The sequence below is a fragment of the Ursus americanus genome, chromosome 23 (assembly GCF_024610735.1).
Source record: "Ursus americanus isolate L20-20 chromosome 23, mUrsAme1.1.p, whole genome shotgun sequence".
In the NCBI taxonomy this organism is placed as follows: Eukaryota; Metazoa; Chordata; class Mammalia; order Carnivora; family Ursidae; genus Ursus; species Ursus americanus.
Window position 1 is genome coordinate 13,084,767 of NC_142149.1, and position 26,473 is coordinate 13,111,239.

General features: G+C 37.3%; 1 protein-coding gene across 6 annotated transcripts in view; it reads right to left on the bottom strand.

The window, feature by feature from the left end:
* The window catches only part of HELZ (helicase with zinc finger), a 155,689-nt gene that overhangs the window by 57,068 nt on the left and 72,148 nt on the right, over nucleotides 1-26,473 (bottom strand). For 5 of the 6 annotated variants that reach the window (XM_045814235.2, XM_045814236.2, XM_045814237.2 and 2 more), the window contains 9 exons: nucleotides 25,556-25,889; nucleotides 24,563-24,693; nucleotides 18,977-19,156; nucleotides 18,352-18,456; nucleotides 12,256-12,434; nucleotides 9,343-9,461; nucleotides 8,045-8,190; nucleotides 6,623-6,770; nucleotides 3,365-3,548 (listed from right to left, as the gene is read on the bottom strand). In XM_045814235.2, the coding sequence (XP_045670191.1) occupies nucleotides 3,365-3,548; nucleotides 6,623-6,770; nucleotides 8,045-8,190; nucleotides 9,343-9,461; nucleotides 12,256-12,434; nucleotides 18,352-18,456; nucleotides 18,977-19,156; nucleotides 24,563-24,693; nucleotides 25,556-25,889 (1,526 nt within the window). The remainder of the gene's footprint in view (nucleotides 1-3,364; nucleotides 3,549-6,622; nucleotides 6,771-8,044; nucleotides 8,191-9,342; nucleotides 9,462-12,255; nucleotides 12,435-18,351; nucleotides 18,457-18,976; nucleotides 19,157-24,562; nucleotides 24,694-25,555; nucleotides 25,890-26,473) is intronic. The other variant, XM_045814239.2, reaches the window with a different exon arrangement.

Below are 26,473 nucleotides of genomic sequence, written 5' to 3' on the forward strand. Positions count from 1 at the left end.
GTATCCAAATCGGCAAGGACAAAGTCAAACTTTCACTACTTGCAGATAACATGATAGTCTATGTAGAAAACCTGAAAGACACCACCAAAAAATTGCTAGAACTAACACATAAATTCAGCAAAGTCACAGGACACAAAATCAAAGTGCAGAAATCTGTTGCATTTTTACATACCAAAAAAGCAGCAGCAGATAAGAATCAAAAATTGATCCCACTTGCAATCACAGCAAAAGCCATAAGATACCTGGGAAGATACCTAACTAAAGAGGTAAAAGATCTGTACTCTAAACACCACAGAATCCTTATGAAATACATTGAAGAGGACACGAAGAAATGGAAAAGCATTCCATGCTCATGGATTGGAAGAACAAACATTGTCAAAATGTCTATACTACCCAAAACATCTACACATTTAATGCAATCCCTATCAAAATGCTACCAACATTTTTCACAGACCTAGAACAAATAATCCTAAAATTTGTATGGAACCACAAAAGACCCCGAATAGCCAAAGCAATTCTGAAAAAGAAAAACAAAACTGGAGGCATCACAATTCTGGATTTCAAGCTACATTACAAAGCTGTAGTCATTAAGATAGTATGGTCCTGGCACAAAAACAGACACAAAGATCCATGGAACAGAAAAAACGGACCCAAAACTACATGGTCAACTAATCTTTGACAAAGCAGGAAAGAATATCCGATGGAAGAAAGACAGTCTCTTCAACAAATGGTGTTGGGAAATCTGGACAGCAACATGCAAAAGAATGAAACTGGAGACCACTTTCTTATACCATACACAAAAATAAATCCAAAATGGATGAAAGACCTAAATGTGAGACAAGAAACCATCAAAATTCTACAGGAGAACACAGGCAGCAACCTCTTTGACCTCCACTGTAGCAACTTCTTACTAGACACCCCACCCGAGGCAAGAGAAACAAAAGCAAAAATGAACTAGTGGGACTTCATCAAGATAAAAAGCTCTTGCACAATAAAGGAAACAATCAATAAAACTCAAAGGCAACCTATGGAATGGGAGAAGTTATTTCATACTGCATATCTGATAAAGGGTTAGTATGCACTATCTATAAAGAGCTCGTCAAACTCAACACCCAAAAAAACAAATAATCCAGCTAAGAAATGAGCAGAAGACATGAATAGACACTTTCCCAAAGAAGACATCCAGATGGCTAACAGACACATGAAAAGATGCTCATCATCACTCATCATCAAGGAAATACAAATCAAAAACCACAATGATGGGGCACCGGGGTGGCTCGGTCGGTTAAATGTCCTACTCTTGGTTTCAGCTCAGGTCATGACCTCAGGGTCATGGGACTGAGCCCCACACTGGGCTCTGTACTCAGCACAGAGTCTGTCTGAGATTCTCTGCCTTTCCCTCTCCTTCCCACTCTCTCTTTCCCACTCTTGTGTGTACGCTCTCTCTCTAAAATAGATAAATAAAATCTTTAAAAAAAAAAAGAAAAAAGATCAAAACCATTTACCTCACACCTGTCAGAATGACTAAAATTAACAACACAAGAAACAACAGGTATCGGCGAGGATGTGGAGAAAGGGGAACACTCCTGAACTGCTGGTTGGGAATGCAAACTGGGGCAGCCACCCTGGAGAACAGTACGGAGGTTCCTCAAAAAAATAAAATTGAATTACCTTACAACCCAGCAATTGCACTACTAGGTATTTACCCAAAGGATACAAAAATACAAAAAAGGATTCAAAGGGGTATATGCACCCCGATGTTTACAGTAGTATTATCAACAACAGCCAAACTACAGAGAGAGCCCAAAAGCCCATCAACTGATGAATGGATAAAGAAGATGTGGTGTATACACACACACACACACACACACACACACACACACACACACACACACCCCTACATGTGGAATATTACTCAGCCATCCAAGAGAATGAAATCTTGCCATTTGCAATGACGTGGATGGAACCAGAATGTATTATGCTAAGGGAAATAAGTCAATCACAGAAAGACAAATACCATATGATTTCACTCATATGTGGAATTTAAGAAACAAAACAGGTGAACATATGGGAAGGGCAGGAGAGGAGAAACAAACCATAAGAGACTCTTAACGACAGAGAACAACTGAGGGTTGGTGGAGGGAGGTGGGTGGGGGATGGGCTAGATAGGTGATGGGTATTAAGGAGGGCACTTGTTGTGAGAAGCATTGGGTGTAGTATATTAAGTGATGAATCACTGAATTTTACTCCTGAAACCAGCATTACACTATATGCTAACTAAAGTGTAAATAAATTTGGAAACAAATGCCCAAATTTTGAGGGATCTGCACAACACATGGTATAGTGAAATTATTTTGTCCCCATAATCTACAACTTCATTACTCTTACTATTGTATATTCCCAGGAAACCTAAAACTGAACTTTTCCAGCACTCACATGATAATGCTGCTTCATATATTTAAAGGCACAAACTCAGGGCGCCTGGGTGGCTCAGTCAGTTAAGCGTCTGAATTCAGCTCAGGTCATGATCTCAGATCCTGGGACTGAGACCCTCACTGGTCTCCACACTCAGCAGGGAGTCTGCTGTCCCTCTCCCTCTCCCTCCACCCCTGCCCACCCCTTCTAATAAACAGAATCTTTTTTAAAAATTATAAAAAATAAACATAAAAAAATAAAAGCACAAACTCTATAGCAACTAACTACATGAAGGCAACTTAAATGAGCTGCTGGTAACTATGCGCTTAGGAACGTCTAGACATAAAACACAAACTGTGCCTTGAAAAATGCATTTAAACACAATATGCTTGACAGTTACAAGTTTTTTAAAAATCCTTATGAACCAATCAGTCTTCAGATAGGGTATACCGACAGTAGGCGTTGTACAGTACTGTGGTTATAACTACTGCATACAGATGTAGTGTGTGGCTTTCACACCATCATGGTCACTGAAAAAATCCATTTGTTCCTACTTCTTTCATTTGGATATAAAAATTTAATAAACATGTAAATGAGCTTGACCTTTAACTGCCAAATTTCCATTAAAGAACTTGGTATAAGAATATATAAGAATAAATCATCGAGCCTTACATCGAAAACCGGGGATGTACTGTATGGTGACTAACATAATATAATAAAAAATCATTATTAATAAAAAAAAATAATAATAAAAATAAAAAAAATAAAAATAAAAATCTGTTTCCTCATTTGGTAAAAAAAAAAAAAAAAAAAAAAAAAAAGAATATATAAGAATAAGAATACATAATTGCTTGTCCAGAAAAAAGGCCTTGAGAATTAAAAATCAAACATGCACACCCTTTAAGATTTAACCATCTGAATAACTTAATTCATTTCAATTAATACTTACCTTGAACATTTAGCACCCTTTCTACATTAACATCAGATAATCTCTTTTTTCGAAGTTCAGCACGTATCCTAAACACTTGATCAGCATATGGAGTTACCACACCGATACTGCCATCATCCAACTTCCCCCACGCTACTGGCCACTTCCGTCTCAACTCTTCCACACGTTCCACCACTTCGAATACCTTTAAACAAACACACACATGCATATTAAAGATATGGTAACTGAAACAGATGTATAAAGGATGCCATTTTAGCAAACGTCATTTAAAAACTATCTCTAAATAGGAGTAATGCTTTGCTGATATGAACACAGGGAGAAAAATTTTATGTACATTTCAAACAGTAAAATTCTACCCAAGTAAAATGCACCCAGTGAAAACATGAATATCAGAGACAACATAATGGGCAACTGGCCCTCACCCTTCATCCAGCCTCCATTCTTAAATGAGGACAGGTTCAAATTCCCATGTAGGGAGGAGGACAGGGATAGGACCATGAAACTGGTAACCCCATCCAGGGAGTCAGGGAAGCAATTCCCCACCTTCCCAGGATTTCTCAGTCCACTCACTCCCTGTCAGGCCAGTGAAATGAACAGCCAACGGAAAGATTCCTAGAGTCAGTGTCACTATTAAGTCTCAGCAGTACAAGATCTAGCACTGTCACCTTCCCCCACTGATAGAACTGAGCAAAGCAGCCAACAGAGAACACCAAACCACAGCTGGGACTAAGACAAATCTGGACTGGAGAGACACTTCCACAATTCACGGTCTTGTAGTAGTACAAGTTTGCCCAAGCCATTTCATTAACCTTAAAATAAAGTAACACCATATTCTGCCCAACTGAATTTATTCAATCTATTTTAATACAATGAAATGATCGAAGTTTCAATGTTTGGCACAGTGGGGGACACAACGATCAATAAAACATGCTCCTTGTCTGCTGAGAGACTGCTGTATATTTAGAAAACAGACTCCACATATAGGTATATTCCATACATATGGAAACAGCAAGCTCAACAGAGGGTCAGGCAAGACACTAGGGGCATACAGAAGAAAGTTGTTTTGTTTTTTAAGATTTCATTTATTTACTTATTTGAGAGAGCGCGCGCATGCGCATGCAAGCAGGGGGAGAAGCAGACAGGAAGGGGAAGGAGGAGGAAAGGATTTCAAGCAGACGATGCGCAGAGTGCACAGCCCGATGTGGGGCTCAATCTCACAACCCTGAGATCAAGCCCTGAGTTGAAACCAAAAGTCAGAAGCTCAACAAACTGAGCCACCGAGGTGCCCTGAGAATGAAGTTTTTTAAATGTATTTTAAATAACATTATTTAGTATTTGTTAATAATACGTACTTATATTTACAATGTTAAATATACTTAATAAAATTTGACAGTATTTTTATTCCTTTCAAGAACTTGAGGATTATCAGGTAGGATTCTGTTCTCACTGCCAAATAGAAACTCAATGAATGACAGAGGTATAGACTACAGTCTCCCTATTGTTACGATGATTTAAGTGCTTCAGATATACAGACTGTCCAAGGGTTCTGAAGAGTGAACTGAACTGAAGACATGGCGCTCTCACTACAAGGAACAAGAAAGGTGGCCCTGAGTCTACTGCAATAACGAATAAGAAAAACCTATCTTCACCCATTTGGTTAAATATGGGGGTAGATGAAAGATGGGGAGAGACCTCTACTGCCCACCCCACCCAAACGCACACACACAGAGTTCCTACCACTAAGCAATACACAACCATTTCTCCACCTCATCCCTCTGTGAAGGGATGCCTAAAACTGAAGTCAAAATACACAGAGTTGGAATGGTGATATAAGGAGCTTGGGGAAACTTCTCTCCCAGACAGACATCTACTACACTGGTCAAAATTAGCAGACAATCATTCAAAGTCTCTGGAGATTGATCAAAGACTTTATAAGAAATTGAGAAGGATTTATTCAACAAAGTATACAGAAACTTAGTAAGAAGAGGGAGGCCAGGGCATTCAAGCTAGGGACTGCACCCATCCGCACACAGCTCTTACAGAAAGGCTATCTCAGCAGTTGAGAGACAGTTCCCATCTCCCCTAGCTCCCTGGGTTGAAAGAGTTACTCCAGGCAGTTTTGGCAGCTGGTGAGCATCGGATCCCATTTTCCACAGCTCCATGCTGCAGAAGACCTACATTGAACAGTTAACAGCAGTTGATTTTCTTTTACTGCCTTCTAACTATAGACCTCTGATCAATTTTTAAAAGGAAAGATGAATTACTGTTACATAATAAGACCCATTTCTTTGTAAATAAAACGAGTAACGCGTGGGACTCAAGAGAAGAAAGGGAAATGGAGATCACAGACCAAGACTCATTCCTCTAACGACCAACCAAGCATACCCCCTCCTCTGGGTTTCCTGAAGTCCAGAAATCCACTCCCTTGCGACAGCCAGAACGCAACCTCAGAGTCTCTGGCCTGCTGGCCCTTAAAGACTTCACCAGGTTTTTGTCTGCTGCCTGATGTGACCACATTACCCACATTCTCTCTAAACTTAAAAAGTCAGAAACTGTAAGAGAACCATACATGTTATAGCACATACTGCCCTAGCAACACTGTCATTCAGGCCTGTGTAATCTCTCTGGAGCACAGGATTCTGCAATTCAGGTCTTACTCATTTAAAATAAGTCATCTGGGTATGTACTATGAAATATAATCATAGTCTATTTTAGTTAGCTAACAATAATAATTATATGAAAATAATACTGGCTTTTCTTTTAAACAAAGTCATGTATTTTGTATTTTGTCGTAAGAAATGTAAATCAAGGGGCGCCTGGGTGTCTCAGTTGATTAAGCATCTGCCTTCAGCTAAGGCCATGATCCCAGGGTCCTGGGGTCGAGCCCCACGTCAGACTCTCTGCTAAGTGGGAAGCCTGCTTCTCCCTTTGCCTCTGCCTGCTGCTCTGCCTACTTGTATGCACGTGCACGCGCGCTCTCTCTCGCGTGCACACTCTCTGTCAAATAAATAAAGAAAGAAAATCTTTAAAAAAAAAAAAAAAAGAAATGTAAATCAAATGTAATCATAATGTCAATCAGTTGTTTCCCGTAGGAGATTCATCTTCACAAATCAATGTTATACAAAAAGAATACATTTTACATGCTATTTTCATGTAAATGAATACAATAGGATGTCAACCCAAAATCGTAAATAAACACTCAACAAGAACAGACCACGTGACTGTGAAAAATAACAATCTCCAAAAGAATTAAGGTACCTCTGCATTATTATAAAAAGCTGTGCTATTTTTTTCTTGTACATCTTCCCCTCGTGCTGTAAAAAAAGTTAGTGGGTAGAAATCCTTGTGTGCTGGTTGCTTTCCACTGGCCATCAGTTTGCCTTCATAGAAGAGCTCAGAGGTGTAACTGCCAAAAAAGACCAAAATAAATAAATAAATAGATAGATAGTAATTTATCATCAAAATTAACTTCACCCATAAGGAAAAAAAATTATCAGTCAATTCTAATAATGCTACTTTCTGTCCTTGATTAATTTTAATTCAAACATCCAACACCTATGAAGGCAAGATTTTCCCCAAAATTAACCACAGCAATAACAACAGAGTAGGCTCCTGGAATACCACTGCTAAATGAATTAATCTGGTCAGGTATGAAGCCAGAGTATAGAAAGAAAAGGAAAAAATGACAATAGTTCAATACCAGATGAGAATCTTGCTCTATGAGGAAACTGCTAGCTATTTTCTTGGTTAATACATATTTTGATTAATATGGATCATTTACTTACACATGCAAACACAAAGATATACAGACACTGAAACACACACAACTGAAGGACAAACAAGTCTTCAGCTACAAAAAAGAATACTTTTTACTGATGAAAATACTAAGTACTTGATCCATTATTGGCTGCAGCAAATGACTGGCAACTAATAAAGAGGATCACTTTTTAAGAGATGATAAAAGCCACAGTTAAATCTAAATTTATTTTTATATCTATCTTCCTGTTTTCAAAGAAACCTAAAAACGGTTTTCACTGACTAACATAATCAATATTATTAAATTTTACTAAACTTTCAAAAACTGTAAGTTTTTGGCAGGGTAGTGACTGGAAAGGGGCTTTCCAGAGTGCTGCTAATGTTCTGTTTCTTAATCTGGATGCAGGGTTACATAGATACATTCAATTTGTGACTGTTCACGGAGCTGTCATTTATGATATTTTTACTTTTAGAGATGCATACTATATTTAATAGAAATCTTTAAAAACTTCATGACTAAGTTTCATGGTTTTTCCTTCCTTGCTTGCTTCCTTTTTTCTTTCCTTACTTTTAAAACAGATTCCTTGTATAACACAGCCAGACATCTAAGAAACTGTGTGTTCTGTCAATATATCTGTTTATTACATCATGTAGTTTTACATATATATTATATATTTAGTCACAGAAAAACATCATAACTGGTAGAACCTAAAATTTTAGTTTCCAGGATTGCCCTATTTTGTGAAAAATTACAGCTGACCTTTGAGGTACTCTTTTTCAGAAATAAAATTTAACATAATTTACAATGCCAGGGACACCATATAATTGTGCAGGGAACAGCCTGTTCCTCTTACCACTGCCATACTGAGTTCCCTCCCACCAGACTGCAGAAAGTGGGATACAGAAGGGGCAGTTCACACCTACTTGATGATAGCTTCATGGGAGCGGTAGTTCTCACATAGGAGGATCCTACATGGAAATTCGGCAGGGTAATGCTCATAGAGTCGATCAAGTAATGAAACATGAAGGTTTCTCTCCCTGGCAAACTCGCTGTAAACAAAAGGACTGAGCTGTAACAGACAAACATACAGAGAAAATTTAACTAAATATGCAAGTAGTACTTTTTTAACCTGCTTATAAAAAACTCCACTATGCTGAAACCTCTGATGTACTAAATCTCAACATGCTGAATGCTGGAATAAGCAGAATCAAGAATACTTTCTCTGAACCACTTTGCCACTATAAAGAACTAGGCAAAAATTTCTAACTTTTCATTTCAGTATATCCACAGTAGCATAGAGTTTCTACACATAGGTTAACAAAGGGCTCCTCCAAGATAATAATAAATAGCTATTACTTCAGTAACTTCAGGGATGCAACCCATTGCATCGTTGGGGGAGCTAACCAGTTATTGCACTAAAACTGATCAACTATTTAAAAGGGTGAGCTGGAAGGATATATAGCCTATGATGAAAAAATTTGTTTTTAATAATCAGCAAAATAATGCTTTGTATCTCATAAAGTAGAAGGAGACATTCTTCATCATACCTCTGACCACTAAAGAACAAAATTAAACTACTTTTGGAAAAGAAACAAAAACAGAATTTCTTCCTCTACATTCAACTCTTTCCTGGATGTTGTCACAGCTATAATATTACATAGGTTCAATCTCGACTTCAGCAGAAGAGAAAGAACTTCAAACTGCAACTTTATAAAACAAAGATTAATAGAAAAATTCTATTTCTCTTTCCTTATGTAGGTACTGAAATACATAGAATCAGAAATGTTCTTTGAGATGTGGGCTATTAATCTGAATTAAGTGTACTCTGTTTCCTACGATGGCAAAAAAAATCAACCCTTCCTGAAAACAAATGTTAGGGACAAGAGTTGGGGAACTGTGGGAAGGATAACTTAAATTTATTTTCTAAAGAAAAGTAAAAATCAAATATTCACACTCCAGAAAGCTGATCTTCAAATTAAAAACATGAAAACTGTAACACTGACAGATTCATTCATTCCACTCTCTATCCAAAGGAAAAAAACACTAGGATAGTAATTTTCCTTCAGAAAAAGCAGTATTTTTCATTATTAGTGCAGATATATTTAAAGTACTTAAACTGTAATACATGCCAGAGTTTCATAGAACGTTTTAGAAAATCGAATATTAAACATCAAAATATAATTAGTAGTTCCTTGAATATGATGGCTCAGAGGGTGCATACCTGCATGTGGTCACCAGCCAAGACAATCCGAGTGTTCTTAGTTGCTAATGCTAGAGGCATAATGGTTTCACACTCCATGGCCTGGGCGGCTTCATCTAACAGAATGTGTGTAAAAAACCCTACAAAGTACAGTATAAACACAGTAAAGCATCTCACAGCAGCAATAAAGGTAGCAGTACTTCTTTCCTTTTCTGCTACGGAAAGAGTTCAGTGTCCTGATTTCCAAGCAATCCTCAATTTAGAAAATCATTAATTTAAATGATTATTTAAAGAACAGAGATGAAAAGAAATACCTATTTTACCCAATAATAGATTCGAAATCGCATCTGGTGCTAAGGGCCCCAAGACGAACAGCTGACTGACATATAAAAAAGATGTTTGAAGTACAAGATAGCAGCTTTTCACCAAAAAGAAGGGCTGGCAACTAAACACTGATAGTCCTTTCACTATTTATGTGGTGAAATAGCGAAAATAAAACGATGGTAGTTTACAAGTAACTTTAGCTTTATCATGCATATTAAACATTAAAGAAAATCATAGCTGAAATCTAATGTAAGGGAGAAAGTTATAATCAACCTTGACTGAAACAAAGGGGCTATCGATGAGCAGATTTACTAATTTGATTATTTAGGGGTTTGCGTGTGCGTGTGTGTACGTGCGTGTAAAATTATTTAGTCTAAGAGCCTACGCTGGCTGGAAAACAAAATCACCAGTGTGCAAAAAATGACAGACAGATGCCAACCATTTTTAGTAGGCGGCGTCCCACATCTTGAGTGCTACTGCCGCTCACACTGGGGCACAGAATGCTGTGTACAGAAGGGAGGAGAAAGCCCCTTCCCCTTAATGGGGGGGGAAGAGGCAAAAATCTCACGGTCTCCATGTGGAGAAGGAAAAAGATCTCCCCTACTGCCAACACACCGAGGTAGGAAGAAGGGGGCCTTCTTTTTACTAGCAGAGCAAAGGAACAAAACAGCTTCTCAACAGAATGACAAAGTTCTAAAACTCTCTGGATTAATTAGCCTCCTGTGAGGAGGGCCCAAGAACCAAATCTCTATTTCTATCCCTATTTCCATGACTATCAGAAAGTTCCAAACCATTTTTTATGCAACTTTCTAATGCAACTTGTTTTTAGGTTGGGAACCTTCTAAATCTTACTGACGGACAGTAATAACCACCATCAGCATCCATTCATACAAATGGTTATGGCTGATAGCATAAGTATCAATAACTGTTGTGTATTTCCCCAACAGTGGCCTAATCATGATAGAGGCTTGTGCATTCTTCTCCCTGTTAAGGAGACTTTGTGCTTTTTGTTTTACAAAACTAATTACTTGAAAACTACTGTTTTCATTAGATAACGTTTTAATTAAATAGAGCTAGGCTTCAATCAGGAACTGGATATATCATGTATATTTAAGCTACTGCTTAAGCTAGTAAAGGTACCTTGAATTAATCCAACTGATTTAGCCTGAGCCTTGGTTTTCGTATCTGTAAAAGAACCCTTCCTCCATAGGGCTGATATGAGAATTAAATGAAATCAAGTATAAACAACGCCCAGAACAAAGCACATGGGCAACTTCTAAGTATTCTTCTATATTCTTGCTCTTCAAAGCCATTCTTTACTTTCCCACAAAACTATACTGTTCAGGTTTGGGCATTTCATCTAAGTGGAAAATAGGTGGAGTATAACCATAAAGTAATGAGACTGATCGTTAAATAAACACACCAAAATTTACATTTCAAATAAGTGTTGTTCCGTTCAAAGAAGTCATTTGGGAGGAAACAGAACTCACTCCAATGATGCAGTCACTGTTCAAAACATTTTTGAAACTCTGCTTTTGTAACTGCCCTTACCAGCCAGCTATGAGCCGTACGCACAAGAAAATAAGTCTCATTACATGAGAGGCACGTCTGTCTCTTTTTTTTTTTTTTACCCCTAATGGTTTTGCTCAGTTTGATCACCTACCTTATTTACCAGACATGTCTCAGAAAGATTTTGAAGCTTTTCTAAAATTAAATCTACCCTCAAAAAAGAAAGTTTGGCCACCATTCATTCATTTAAGATAAACAGAAGTTTATCAAGGGCCTCCAGGTGTTTATACCCGGGCCAGGTGCCAGGAATTCAAGGTGAAGAGAACAGTATCTACCTTCCAGGGACGTGAATGTTCAAAAGAATCTGTCACTGGCTCTGAAAGCAATTCCAAAAGGAGAGAGCAAAAAAGTGTTGAGGAATGTGAACCATTATAATATGGCAGTAATAAATGAATATTCTTCCAAAGCAAATACCTTAAAGTGGTACCACTTTTTGATGGTTAAGATCTGCCATACTTACAGAATTACTTGTCACCTTATACTATACTTCGTATTAGTTTGGTTTTACAGATTCCTGTACTTAAATAATTTTAATAGTATGTCTAAAAAACCTATCATGATTGCTGTCTCTACATACTGTATAACACAAAAGCATTTTAAAACAAAAACTTGAGAAAATTGTAAAAACAAACAAACATCAACCCTATCCAGCTGGAATTTTTCACACGAACAATAGTAAGTATATACCATCTGACAAGAGAACAAACAGAAAAGTGGTTACTCAAATGTCTAAACTAGGGGTTGACTTTTTTTTTTTTTTTTTTGGTAAAGGGCCAAACAGTATATATTTTAGGTTTTGTTGGCCATACAATCTCTGTTGCATCTACTCAACTCAGCTACTGTGGCACAAAGGCACCCATACATAATAAATAGGTAAATAAATGGGCATGGCTGTGTTCCATCCAATAAAACTTTATTTACAAAAACAGACAACAGGCCAGATTTGGCCCAAAGGCTATAATCTGCCAACCCCTGGTCTAAACTGAATGCAGAAGCCCTATGCATTCAGAAACACCCTATCTGTGTCTTGAGTCAGCATACCAGGTTCAAGGTCCAACTGACAGAGGTACTGGGAAGTATTCAATGTAACAACCACCACTCGGTGTTTAAGAATATCTTCTTTCTGTGGCATCTGAAAGGTGGAATGTGCGCTTGAGATCAAACAGTACTGATGCACAACTGGGTGGACAGTCTTTACCCAGCGATTTCTGAAATATACCCTATAAAAGAAGATAACATTTCCTATTTATATTTATTAACATCTTAACAGCATAATCAAAAAATTAACATTATTACGTTAAGACTACCATATCTAGAAATTAACAAATAAATCTGATAACCATTAACACTCTACTGAATTAGAATTTACACACAACTGTGACTATGCCCTACCAAAAAAGGATTCAAACAGAAAGCATATGCACTATCATAAAATAAATATCTAATTATTTTTAAGTGTTCAGATTAATCTTACAACAGAATCGACACACAGTTTCATAAGCACCATAGTTTTTTAAGTTCAAAACATTCCCGTTTGGGAATTATATTTTTTCTAGAATATTCTTACAAAAATAAACTTAATTCATATTGTAGTTATCTATGCTAGTAAAAAACAATGAGTTGCACACCTACGACAGAAACATAAAAGTTATCTGCATTTCACTTCAGGATATATTCTTACACCCATGTTTAAATCTAAAGGAGGTTTATCTAAATTATCTACAGCAGATTTAAAACTAAATTCAAATTTTGGACAATCAGAAAAATCTTAAGAGCGAGCATCTCTTCCATTAATTTCAAAAGAAAAACATTAATAGGCCTCATGCACTAGACTACACAAATGGTACAGAAACAACTCCTCCATCCATCCACCCACCCACCCATCTCTCACCCACTCACATGTAACAACGATCTACTGGGTGTCTACTACGCTCCAGCACAGAGACAAATCACAGGGTTTCGAAGCTTTCATAAAGGCTTTGATTTACTCTGATTTTAATGGAAAGCCATCAGAGAGTTCGGACAGGGCAGTCACATGATCTGACTTATTTTGCTAAAGGACCACTCTGTTTCTCTGGACAGAATATATAGTTTGGGAAGGTGGACAGGGGGAGGGCTGGACAGTCGTGTGCTGGTAAATGTTAAACAACCAGTTTGGAGGGGAGGGGTGGAGCTGATCTGTAATGTTTGCTGACTTCTGTGGTATAAACTCCACTACCATGGCCAATTTCAAGCTACCAACATGATGTCACCAAACGCGAATTTGGGAAGACACGTACATGACTGGGTCTCACAAGCCACCACAAGCTAGCTGCACTATGCGCCTGACTGGAACAGAGGCAGGGGCAGAGGGGAGAGAGGCAGGGAGACCAGTTCGGAGGTTGTTATGAGGATCTAGACAAGAAAAAAATGACAGCTTGGACCAGGGTGGCAACAGTAAACACGTGAAAATGGTTGGATTCGCTACACATTTTGAGAGTAATGCTGACAGGATTTAGTGAACCAGATGTGCAATTTAAGAGAAAGGATGATTCTGCGTCTTTGAAACTAGATGAATGACAGCGGTATTTACAAAGATAGTGAAACCGAGGAACAGATTTGAATTGCGAACAGAATTCAGCTGTGGACAAATTCAGTAGCCGACATCCATGTGGGGATATTCAATAAGCAGGGGGATATATAAGTCTGAAGTTCAGGAGAATGTCTGGGACAAGAAATATACAATTGGGATAATATTTAAGCCTTGGGACTAGATGAGATCAGCTAGAGAGGAAGTGCAGATAAAAAAGAAACTAGCTGGGAGAATGATTGATGGTTACCCCAACATTTAGAGGCAGGGAAAAGAAGAGGGAAACAGTAAAGGAAACAGGCAAAAAGTAGTCAAAGAAGTAAAAAAGAACTCAAAAGAGAGCATGGGGTCCAACCAAGGGATACAGACGTCCATGTTACTGAATCTTTTGGAAATTCTCCAGGCCCATCGCAGGACTTGACTGTTAGCAGCATCCAGCTCTGTGGCTGGTCCCTCCCTGCAACACTCTCTGACCTCAGCCTCCATGACTCAACCTCTCCCTGCCTTCACTCTTCCTCTCTAGGTTAGGGTTCTCCCCGGCTTACTCAACACACACTCATCTTCTGTCCATCTCACCAGGCCCATGGCTTCCATCACCACCAGTACTCCAGTGACTCGTACATTTTTCTCTCTCCAGCCAAGACCTCATCTCCAGGATGCATATCAACTTTTTATTTAACATTTGTCTACTGTAGGATATCTCAAAGGCAGCTCAAATGTAATATGCACAAAACCTAATCTCACGATCTTTTAAAATGTGTTCTCACCTTTCATGAAACATTTAAAACTGGTTATTACTTTTTAAGCACAGGGAAAAAAAAGTATTTAATAAATATAAATTAGAAAAATAAAGAAATATATTTTTAAAACACTACTCTGATAGGAAGGGCAGTAACCTTGGTAAAAGCAACCAGTATCACTTCTAAAAGATGCAAAAATGGGTGCGCCTGGGTGGCTCAGTCAGTTAAGCGTCTGCCTTGGGCATGGGTCACAATCCCGGGGGCCTGATCCCAGGGGCCGCATCGGGCTCCCTACTCAGTGGAGAGCATGCTTCTTCCTCTCCCCCTACCACTCCCCCTGCTCGTACACTCTCTCTCTCAAATAAGCAAAATCTTTTAAATAAAGAAATAAATAATAAAAGATATAAAAATGTTAAACAACATGTTTTAGGTTTTAATAAAAAATGTTTAATCAGATCAGTGAAACGGAATTTACTTTTAAAAAAATGAAAAATCACATTTTACAAATTATCTGAAAAAATCATTTATACATTTTGATTCCATTAATATTAACTAAAATAATGTGCATTTAAACATAGAAATTAATAGGAACTAAACTCCAAAATGTTAAAAGTATTTATCTCTGTGTGTTGATTATACATAATTTTACTTTCTTTCTTGTTCTTCTCTATATTTTCCATACTTTCCTAAATGAACATTTCATTGTAAGACTGGAAAAATGGTTTTCCAATTGCTCATCAATACTGATGCCAAGCACCACTTATCCCTCTAAGGAAAAACAAAAATTGAAGTTCTAAGTCTCACTACTGACTTTTTTTGCAATTACCTTGGAAAGCCACCTCAAGCTGAAGCTAGTAAGAAGACAGTTTGATCGTTAAGTCTATATTTCCTTAAAGGTACAATATTCTATGCGGACTTAAAAAGATTTAAGTACTTTCTTGGTCTTTCATTTTGTGCAACATTTAAGGTGCACACTCTCTATAAGATTATTTAAAACACACCCAACATTTTTCAAAACTGGAGAACAATGACAAGTGACACCTTAAAGCTGATAGTATGAAATGTGACACCAATTAAGTAATTTATATATTTCTAGGAACAAACCATCCACAGATCCCACATGAATTATGATTGTTAAAGTAGGAGATTGTCTGGTAATACGTAGTTTTAATTCACTGAAATTTTATTTGTGTATTGAATTCATATACAATAAACAACCCCCCAAAATGTTATTACACAAGATACTACAGAATGAGAAAGACCTGATCCCAGAATAAAATCTATTACTCTGAAGATCTGTATAAAACAAATACCATCTATCTGCCCAGAAAGCAATAAATATACACTCTCTCCATAGATAACCTCCATCTACTAAGTAATAAGTCTGCCGGAACCAGATACCGATCTTCAGAACCATACACAGAAACTGTGTTTTCCTCTCTAGTCCATCTTAAGATCTACTAATGCTAATGAAGTAAGAAGCAAAAACCAAAATGAAATATAATCTAAAATGGTTTCTAAAACCTCCATCCCCAAATAGTTTAAGCTCAACTCCTGGCAAGTAATAGAATTTTATACATTTCAACCATAAGTGTGTATTATTTAAACATATGTACTGTACTAAACTATTTAATGTTTAGGATCATTTTCACACTTGATGGCATTTGCCACGGCCCATTCTAGACTACACGAAGCAGAAGGCAAACTCTTCAACCATCTTACACCACAGAGACAGCACATCTTCAAAGTCACACACAGACACTTAGTGCCCCCTTGTGTTCTTTCCCCTGTATCCTGGGACAGATAAAGTTAATCTCCCTAGAGTGCTCAGCCATGCTAATTTCCTCTATCCCATCTCCCATACCTCTCATGTTTGTTGTCCATCAGGATAATTACAAATTAATCTGAGTTAATGTAATAACAGATGTTACTAGTAAGTTTTAATAATTCAATGCACTATCCTCCTAGGTAACACATTCACAAGTTAACACCATTCCCAAAGAGAAAAACCATGGTGAAAATATAGGACCACAAAAAGAAAAGATTTAGGAAAAACCAAGCCTTTTCTTACTTTATTCCATTTACTAAATGAAATAACTCAAAAGTTATATTTAAATACTTTTCCAGCTTTTTGCCTGAACCACTCTTGAGACTTATGGAGAGGTGACATTTTCAGCTAAAGAGCAAGCTTCTGTATCTGTATCCAGCTTTTTGCCTGACCCACTCTTGGGACTTAACGGAAAAGTGAGATTTTCCGCTAAAGAGCAAGTTTCTGTATCTGGGCCCCTATAACTACACATATATTCAATTGAGACGTAACTTCTTATTCTACACTTTTCGATGCACAACCTATTGGATTATAACCTTCAATACATAATTTTCACGTGGGAAAAGTTAAACATAATGCTAGTCACATGGCAGACGTTAATGTTTACTAACAACTCTTCAGCCCCAACTATCAAATGACCTATCCTAGGTCAATCAAGATATGATGGGGCTTTACTCCATTGCTTCCAAGCCCAAGTACACCACGATAATTGAGGTTGTCACAGTTCCTACCTAACACATACATACACAAACATAAACACACACACCAACAATAAAAGCAAACGAAACACCTCCATTAAAGTAAGAACACTCATAGCAAAACTGCTACTAGCTACCAGCTACTGAGTTTTTACTTATGACTAAAAAAGATTAGAATCTGAAGCAAACTTACATACAAAGTTACTGATGAACTTATCCAGTGATAAATACCACATTTTCATTGACAGTGATTGTATATATGTGGTATTTTCTTATTAAATACAACTGGATTCTACTCAAAATAATTATTTCTGCTCTAATTTATCTTCCAGAGTGAAAACAAAGTACGGTATAAAAACCTGTGTTAGCAGGCCACACCACCTTTTCTCTTTTGTTCTTTTTTAATGCAATCGTAAAATCATTCAAATGGCTTTGGTTGTGGTTATTAAGAATTAAATAGCATAATGTCATTTTTCCACGCCTGGTCTCAACTAGAAATAAAAAGTTAGTGGATTATGATTCAAAAGTGTGGTTAGAAATTAATTTATAAGCAATAATTATATTCGAACAACACAGGGCATGACATATTAGTTTGTAAAATGGCAAAACTAAACATTAATTCATATAACAATGAAAGCAAATGGTGTATAAACAACCATTTAATGATTCTTTATTGTTTTCTGAAGAAAAGGATTTTATTCCCCCACAATCCATATTTAAGTACATTTCATATCTATATACATTCAAGACGACCTTTCTATATCAATGTAAACTTTTCTTTGACACTTTGTCTCTTAAATGATAGCAAAAAATTGTAAATACCAGTCAATTACACTTCATTGCAGAAATCATTTCAATATTTCATGCTTCTCTAAAATGTAGCTTCTACAATATTACCTGCATGATCACAGTCAAAATTTTGTATCTACTGCATGACTACTCTGCCATGCAAAATATGCTGGAATTTTAATTAAATTTGTTTTAAATAACTCATATTTATATTATTTCATCATGATAGCTTTTAGAGGTACACATCAAAATTTGCTCAGATTGTAACAACATTTTTACATACAAAGCTTAAAAAAGGATGTCTTTCTCTTTACTTAATGTTTAAGAAATGAATGGTGGAAGACTTTTAAATTTTTCCTTAATTTTAAATGACTGCTTCAAAAGGCATCACTTCCAAATGCCAATATACAGTTAAAAGATTTTGTGTTCTCCAAGTTACTAAAATCTTTACAGACACCTTTTCTTAAGAATAATAAAGTATGATACAGATACATAATAAGCCTTAAAAAATACCTGAGAGGTCTTGCCTGGGGATTGCCTGCTTCTACATATGGATGTAAATAATCCTTTATGTAGAGGTCAGCAGCACTATTAGAATGGGTGCAAATGAGGATCCTGCTGAAATAAATGGTGCAAATAAAAAGAATGATAAAACACAAAACTACTCAAGCAGTATAATACCAAACAAAAGCAGTGGCCATCTTAATAGCATACATTTCCCTCAACCTATTCAGCAATCTCCAACACATTATTCAATGATGTTTTCAGGAAACTATTATTCTTTAAGGTGAAAGGAAAACAAGTTCCACCAAATTATTTTTAAATCTATCACACAGAACTTTTATGCGCCCAACTCTTTCGGCTCTACCATGTATCATGATTCCTTAGCAGACTTGGGAGTTTTGATGGCTATTTGAAAGCTATCATTCTCTACGTTGCCCATTTTTAAAAACAGTATGTTTCAAAAGAATTCAAATTTTAGTCCTTTGGGGTTTTGGAGTGGGTCTTCTTTTTTTTTTTTTTTTTAATTTTTTCAAGCTGAATTAAAATGGTCTTGCTAGCCTTAGCTTTGTACTCACAGTAAGGACAGAGGCTGTGCCCTAATGATGAAATCAGAGCGCACATACCACCATCTCACCTCGTCTCCTGCTGCTGGAGTATGTGCTTGACGGCCTGAGCTAGAGTGAACGTTTTGCCTGTCCCATAGGGTCCAATGATGAGAACAGGAGGCAGCTGTATTGACAGGGGGGTTGTAATGGCCAGAACAGCCTCTTTCTGTTTTGCGTTCAGCCGAGGATCCAACTGCTCATCCCATTGTCTACAGAAAATAAGAGTTTATTTTAAACACACGCATCTTATAAATAAACAAAACGCAAGAGAATCCTAAATTTTACTGAACCGGTAAAAATACTGAAGAACCAGAGCATCTACAAAAACAAATGCTTATTCTAAAACTTTTTTTTTTTTTTTTAAAGATTTTATTTATTTATGTGACAGAGAGACAGTCAGCGAGAGAGGGAACACAGCAGGGGGAGTGGGAGAGGAAGAAGCAGGCTCCCAGCGGAGGAGCCTGATGTGGGACTCGATCCCGGAATGCCGGGATCACGCCCTGAGCCGAAGGCAGACGCTTTAACGACTGCGCTACCCAGGCGCCCCTATTCTAAAACTTCTTTTCAGAAAATTACCCAACAGAGTCAGTGCAGGGTACTTCACTACGTTGATCGAACTCACTTTAGTTACTTTGTCCTATTCCAAGTGCAAAAAGATTTTGATAACTAAAGAAATACACACACTTCTAGCCTAGCTGCTACCAAGTCTATAAATAGTAATGGCAATGTCTCAAAATTTTAATTTCCCTCTGTTACATAAAAGGATCAGAAAACTTTTTTTTCTGGAAATAAAGAAGTGTTAGTTTCTTTGCACAGCAAGTAAAATGCAAAAGGAAGACAAACCGAATTTCAAATTCTAGTCCACTGAAAGCTCTCTTTAGTGAAGTTTAAAACAAGAGGGAAAAAAAATGTGTATGTTCCTGGTTAAGAGATATTAAACATTTACAATGTTCTTAATTCAGAAAATAGCAGTTTTGTTTCTTTTTTAAAAGGTATCAAAGAGGGGTGGGTGCCTGCGTGGCTCAGTCGGATAAGCATCTGCCTTCAGCTCAGGTCCCGATCCCAGGGTCCTAGGATCGAGCCCCATGGAAGGTTTCCTGCTCAGTGGGGAGCCCGCTTCTCCCTCTCCTCCCCCTTCGTGCTCTATGTCTGTTGCTATCTCTGTCTCTCTCTCTCTCTCTCTCTCTCTCAAATCAATCTTTAAAAAAAAAAAGTATCAAAGGCCAAACAATATGAAATGTTTTCTAATATTTTCCCCCATACACATAATGTACATATGTCCTATTTTTCAGGGTAGAGAACACCTGTCACAGCAGCACAAATGGTCGCTGTAATGGGATCTATCTTACGAGTGTCCTTTCTATGACTTGGCTGGGTTTCCAAGATTTAAATGGACAGCAGATGCTAAAAGGGATCAAACCAAGTGGAGAATCAACGGCATTCTTTCCCACAACGACAATTAAAATACTAAATATTGCAACAACTATGGTAAAAATGATAGGGATGTGAACCAAAATAGGAAGGGTGTGTAAAGAGATGCTTAGAAAATTTACATTCAAAGTGCCTACAAAATAATCCTGCAAGACGAGAACGTGGTTTAGACGGGAAAATTCCTTCTCTCAGAGGCTGTACTCTACAGCAATCAGAAACTAGTTATTCATGGGAAATCTTAATACTTTCAGTTTTTAAAAATTGTAACTAATGCTATATTCGGACAGATAATTTCAAACAAACGAAAGTCTCAGGGGAAATGTAAAACTTTAGAAAATAAACTTCGACTATATAAACATGCCATTACTTATTTTTTTGAAACTCAAAATTTTTAAGTAAAAAACAAAAGAACTCTGACCAGTGGCACTAGATTTCCTGGAAACCATTCACTAAAGCTCAAGCTTTTTACTTCAAAGAATCTCTCATCATTAAACAGCTTATTTACTCATAATTCTGCCAGCACCCAGCAATGTTCCATTTTCTGTAAAAGAGGAAATTACTTTAGGTAATCACTAAATCCAGATCTAGTATCTGTGGAGAACTGTGGATCGGTTACCTCAAACCATTCATGGCATCTCCTCTGCTTTCCTCTACTACTGAGCCCAGAACGCTAAAACACTCCATTTCTCACCCTCCTCTGCCAGAGCTCCAACTCTGGTCAATGAGCTTAGAGGAAGAGGTCCCTCAGAAGGGCTTCTGCTACTCAATAAAAGACAAACAAAGCCTCACTAGGAGAAAGCCCTTCTTGCTCCTCTGCCTTCCTCTCTCACCTGGCTGGAATGGGATCCTGATAAACAAAACTACAGCCACCATCTTATAATCAAGAGGTAACAGACATCAAGGAAAACCAGCATGCTCTATGGTGGAGAGGAGGGGAGACCTCAGTTCTGCATGGTCCGGTGGAGCCCTTCCAAGTCCTAGACTGCCTGCCTCTGGGCTTCTATCTCTACTTGTTTAAGCCACAGTTAGTTCAGTAAACTGTTACTTGCATCCATACCTGACCCCAATGGCTCCTTTATCTATACATGGAGATAATGACATGTGCATCAGATGGGCATTCTAAGATCAAATGAGATAATACACACAAGCTGTTTAGAAAAATAATTGAGCATATAATAAGTGCTCGAATAACGTTAGTTTCTATTACTACGTTCAGTGAGGATTCAGAAAAATGACATATTACTTGACCAATACACGCTTCCAAAAACAAATAAATGAACGTTTTAAAAATACCCTAATTCTTCAAATTTGGTGACTTCAATGAACTTATAAATGAAACAAATTAGTAAGTTATATACAAAAGCATAAATCTAAGACATTCATGATGCATTTATAGGTATAGCTCTAAATTACACAATCTATTTATATAACCCACTCTACTTAGCAACTGCTTCACTGTAAATAAATGCTTCAGAGCAGATCAGAAACCATCAATGTTGGTCACCTCTGCAGTTTCTGGTCATGAATGAGGAAGGCCAATGAGCACAAGTTGTCTTTAGTGTCCCACCTGCTCAATAAAGGGAGGAGGACTTGCAATACACATGCCGGTAAGACCCATCTCGATTTTCAGTTTAAAATAATAAAGTCTCTACAAGCTCATTCTGAATAAAAATTATTTAAACCCTGAACCACATTAATTCAAAGTCCTTTTTTCCCCTGGTCTAATGCATTTTTATAATTAATTTACAGACCACATGCTCGAGAATAATTTCGCAACTTCATTTATCTATCTATATCCCCCTTATCCCAGAGAAGATTTTAAATGCCTAATGGTTTCTCAGTATACTCCTCCACTCAGACACCTTTTAGTTACTATTTAAATTACAGTGGTATGCAATCTCTTCCTGCTCAGAAGTTTCCTGATACTTGACATTTTCTTAGTTACTGTTGTAGTTAACACTTGCAGTCAGTGGTATTTGAATATACTGTTCTATATGAAATAATTTTCAGAAGTAAACATATCAAGTACATGCCTAAAAGCTTACTGGTGTGCTCTCACATCTGAAACCCTAATCTCCTTCTTTAAACCTGAAACTCTTAGTAACTTAAAAATGTCACACATCAATAATGTGTAAGGCCCTGTTGAGGATTTACAGATAAATGAGACGTGGTCCCTTCCTTCAAAGAGCTCAGAGTATAATGAAAACAGGAGAAATGTACACAAGTGACAAAAATTAATTTGAGAGAAATTGTGCCTAAAAGCACAAAACTGACTGAATCTAGCAAACAGCAGGTACTCGAGAAATTTTTGTTGCAATAATGAAAATGCAAGGGTCAGGTTCATCTCCTTGAAGGAGAAAGCACTTGAGCTGAACTAAATCTTAAAGGACAACAGATGGATCAATAGATCAATACATCAATATTGGGCAAAGATTATTTCAGGGAGAGAAAATCATTTACAGATAAATTGGTGGAGGGGGAAACTCTGAGTTTAATGGGTATAAAGTCTCAGTTTTGCAAGATGAGAAGGGTCAGGAGAGACTGACTGCATGACAATGTGAATATACTTAACACTACTAAACTATATACTTAAAAACAGTTTAGAGGGTAAGTTTTGTGTTATGTAAATTTTACCACAACTTTTTTTTAAAATTTGTAAGAAATTAAGTGTAGGGCCAACTAAAGAAACTTCACGATAATTCAATATGGCTAGAGCATGGGGATTTAGAGGGAAAGGGGGGGGGTGTCAAGTAGAAAAAAATAAAAAATCTGAATCTATTGTTGGAGCAACCTGTCAATGGAACCACATAATAAAAGGTTGGTGTTCAGCTGCTCAGACTATCCACGTATCAAGGACACACCTTCAGAGATTTGTAACCACTGAAATGAAATGATTGTTTTAGCAAACTAACTGTGGAAGAAATATGTGGACTGGACCAGAGAACAGAGACCAGACTGCAGGACAGAAGACTGACAAGAAGGCTACTTACATAGTCCAGCTCTAAATTACACACTGGCTGTAAGAACAGAAGGAGGGGGAAGGGTGCAAAGAAGGTAAATCAAATGGCAACTGAGAAGACTGGAGTTTTACAACTAGTAGATCACTGATTACGTTCAGAAGAGTGAAGAAGTGGAAAACAGAGATCACAGGATGAGTATAAAGAAGTGTGGAAGTACATAAACTACTCCTGCTCGAGAATTTTGGCAGTAAAAAGAAGAATGGGAAAAAAATAGTAAGGGTAAGCGAAACAAGGGAGAAATGATTTGGTTTTTCTGTTGTAAGGCGTCTTGTGCTTTGTTCTGTTTTTAGAACTGAAAGAAATGGAATGTGGGGAAGAGCTATATGCCACTTCTAGGCCTGGCCCATAAAAATTTCCTACGTGATCCCCTGTGCTCATTCTTGCCCTGCCTGCCAGCTGGATGTCAACATGCAGGGAGAAACCGTGGAAACCACTCACTGAAGATACCAGGGCCTCCATCAGTGGTGAAGCAGGGCCACCCAACCATGACTGGATTGACACGTGATAAATATAGAACCTTCCATTGTGTACAGCCACTGAGATTAAAAAAGAAAGGAAGAAAGAAAAGGTGGAATGAGCAGGGCAGCAGCAGGCGCCAAGAAGATAAAAACTCAGGGAAAAGGATGAGAAGAAAGATGCCATCTCACAGCTGTCACAGTCTGCAAACAAATCAGAAGTACCCTTACAAAGACACTTATGAAGATGTGCCAAAGTGAGTTTAAGCAGGAAAATATTTATACAACCATTAACCTGAGAGCAGTTTCTGAAATACTATCTTCTATCATACTTTTCTATTTTCTTAAATTATAAAAATGTCTTTTACATTCAAAAATCATTTTAAATTAACTGTTTGAACTACTTTAAAAGGTCCTAATTTCCCCATTCAACTTATACTCAGAAATATTCCTGAATTGCTTGGCATTCTATCAAATTAAGGCTGTTAAGAAAAGCAACAGAACTCTTAAACTGAGGAAAAGTAAAGAAAGTACATGATGAACTTCAAATGTTTCTTTTAAGGGCTCTTTCACTCTCCTTTCTCCACTAAAACACGGCTCCTGGAGAATATGGCAAATTTGCTTATAAAACTATATTGGCGTTATTTGATACAGAGATTCAATTCACAGTAACATAACTTCCTTTAGTGAGACATCTCCTTTACCGTACCTGTTGGGACTCCAAGGTATGGTTGGAGTCATAGTGGTGTCTGGAAACAAAACCCCATTGTCCTTGATTCTGTCTAGCGCATAATGCATTTCACAGAGGGGTAATCGATTTAATTGAAACTGAAGTTCAACCTGAAACACAAAATAAAATTTTTTTTTAAATGCATGCATGCAAACATCAGTGCTTTACAGCTTGCTAAAAATTTTTGTGATGATAACCTTTGAGGGAAGCCAAGTTTAGAGACTTTTTTTAAGTGCAATCCTATTTTAATAAGAATTATTATGGCTAATATTTACTTTGTTCATTTTACATAAATTATCTCATTTACTAGTACCAATGATGTATAGATCATTATTAACCTCATTTTATATCTAAAGAAAATGAAGTACTTGTGAATCACTTCATATCTAAATAAAGGTTATCTGGTTCCACCATATTTCTATGAATAATATACTTGATAAAATCAGTAGAACATTGTGAAATATCATCCTCTTGAGTGATAAAAACCAGGCCTAGGATACTGCATCAATTTACTATGAATAAATAATAATCACCAAATTTTATGTTTAAAAAGAAGAAAGAAAAATAAATAAAATTTTAAAGATTGGCTTTCCAGTTAAATATGGCAGAGTAAACACACAGTTCACTTAAGAAACCATAAAGAGAGGAGAACACAAGCAGATACAATCTCAGATGAGAAATGTCCCTGGATGTGGCTTAGTTTCCTTTAATCTGTTCTTCTATTGCTGATTTAAAATTCTAATCAGAAAGTTTGGCCTTGTATAAGACTGGAACATTGTAGATGTTATATAATTATTGAATTGGTTTCCTCTGAGAGTTACCAGAGATCTAATTCTCTATTCTCCTCTATAACACTTCCAAATCAACTGCACTTCTGGTTACAGCAGAAGATGGAAAACCAAACCGGAACTGTATCAGCTGACAAGGATACTACAGACAACCATAATTCAGTTGCCTCCCTTCAAAACACACCTGTGTGTCATAATCAGGCCGAAGATTAAGTTCTTCACAGCATTCCCTGGATATCCTTAAAAATATATATTCTTTTGTTTTTTCTTCAATAGTAGCTTCATAAACCTTCTCTTTGGTTCCCTGGGTCTGTACTAACTTCTCTTTAGGGACTGGTAATAAATAAACAGCATTGACTTTGGTCATCACCAGCCGTCCAGCCAAAGTATCTTCAGAAAGTGTTTCAGTAAGCTTAAAGCGACCAAATAGTTGTCCATTCTGAGCATACTTTGCGCCTCCAGAAACTCCAGTGAGCATGAAACTTGCTAGAATCTGCAACTGCACCTTAAGGTTGAACCTAAATCAGAAGCAGAAAAGGAGTCTGAATGTTTTACATCAAAAACAAAAAACTAGAAGAGCAGAATTAAATCAGTCAATTTAAACATACAAAAAATTAACACTTCATCATTAATTTCACTCCATTGAGCTACAAACCATATATTACCTTTCTGTCATGAATCCAAGCTGGAAACAACAAAACTTTTTAAGTCAATAAACTCTGACCTAAGTTACATAAAGACATATGCTTAGTTGAGTTGAAGAAGACGAGTATTTTTTTTTTACAGATTTTATTTATTCATTTGAGAGAGACTGAGCAAGAGCACGAGAGGGAGAAGGGTCAGAGGGAGAAGCAGACTCCCCACTGAGTAGGGAGCCCGACGCGGGACTCCATCCCAGGACTCCAGGATCACGACCTGAGCCAAAGGCAGTCGCTCAACCAACTGAGCTACCCAGGCACCCCGAACACGAACATTTTTAAAACCTGAACATTTAAGGGGCACCTGGGTGGCTCAGTCGGTTAAAGTGTCTACCTTCGGCCCGGGTCATGATCCCAGGGTCCTGGGATCGAGTCCTGCCTGGGGGCTCCCTGCTCAGTGAGGA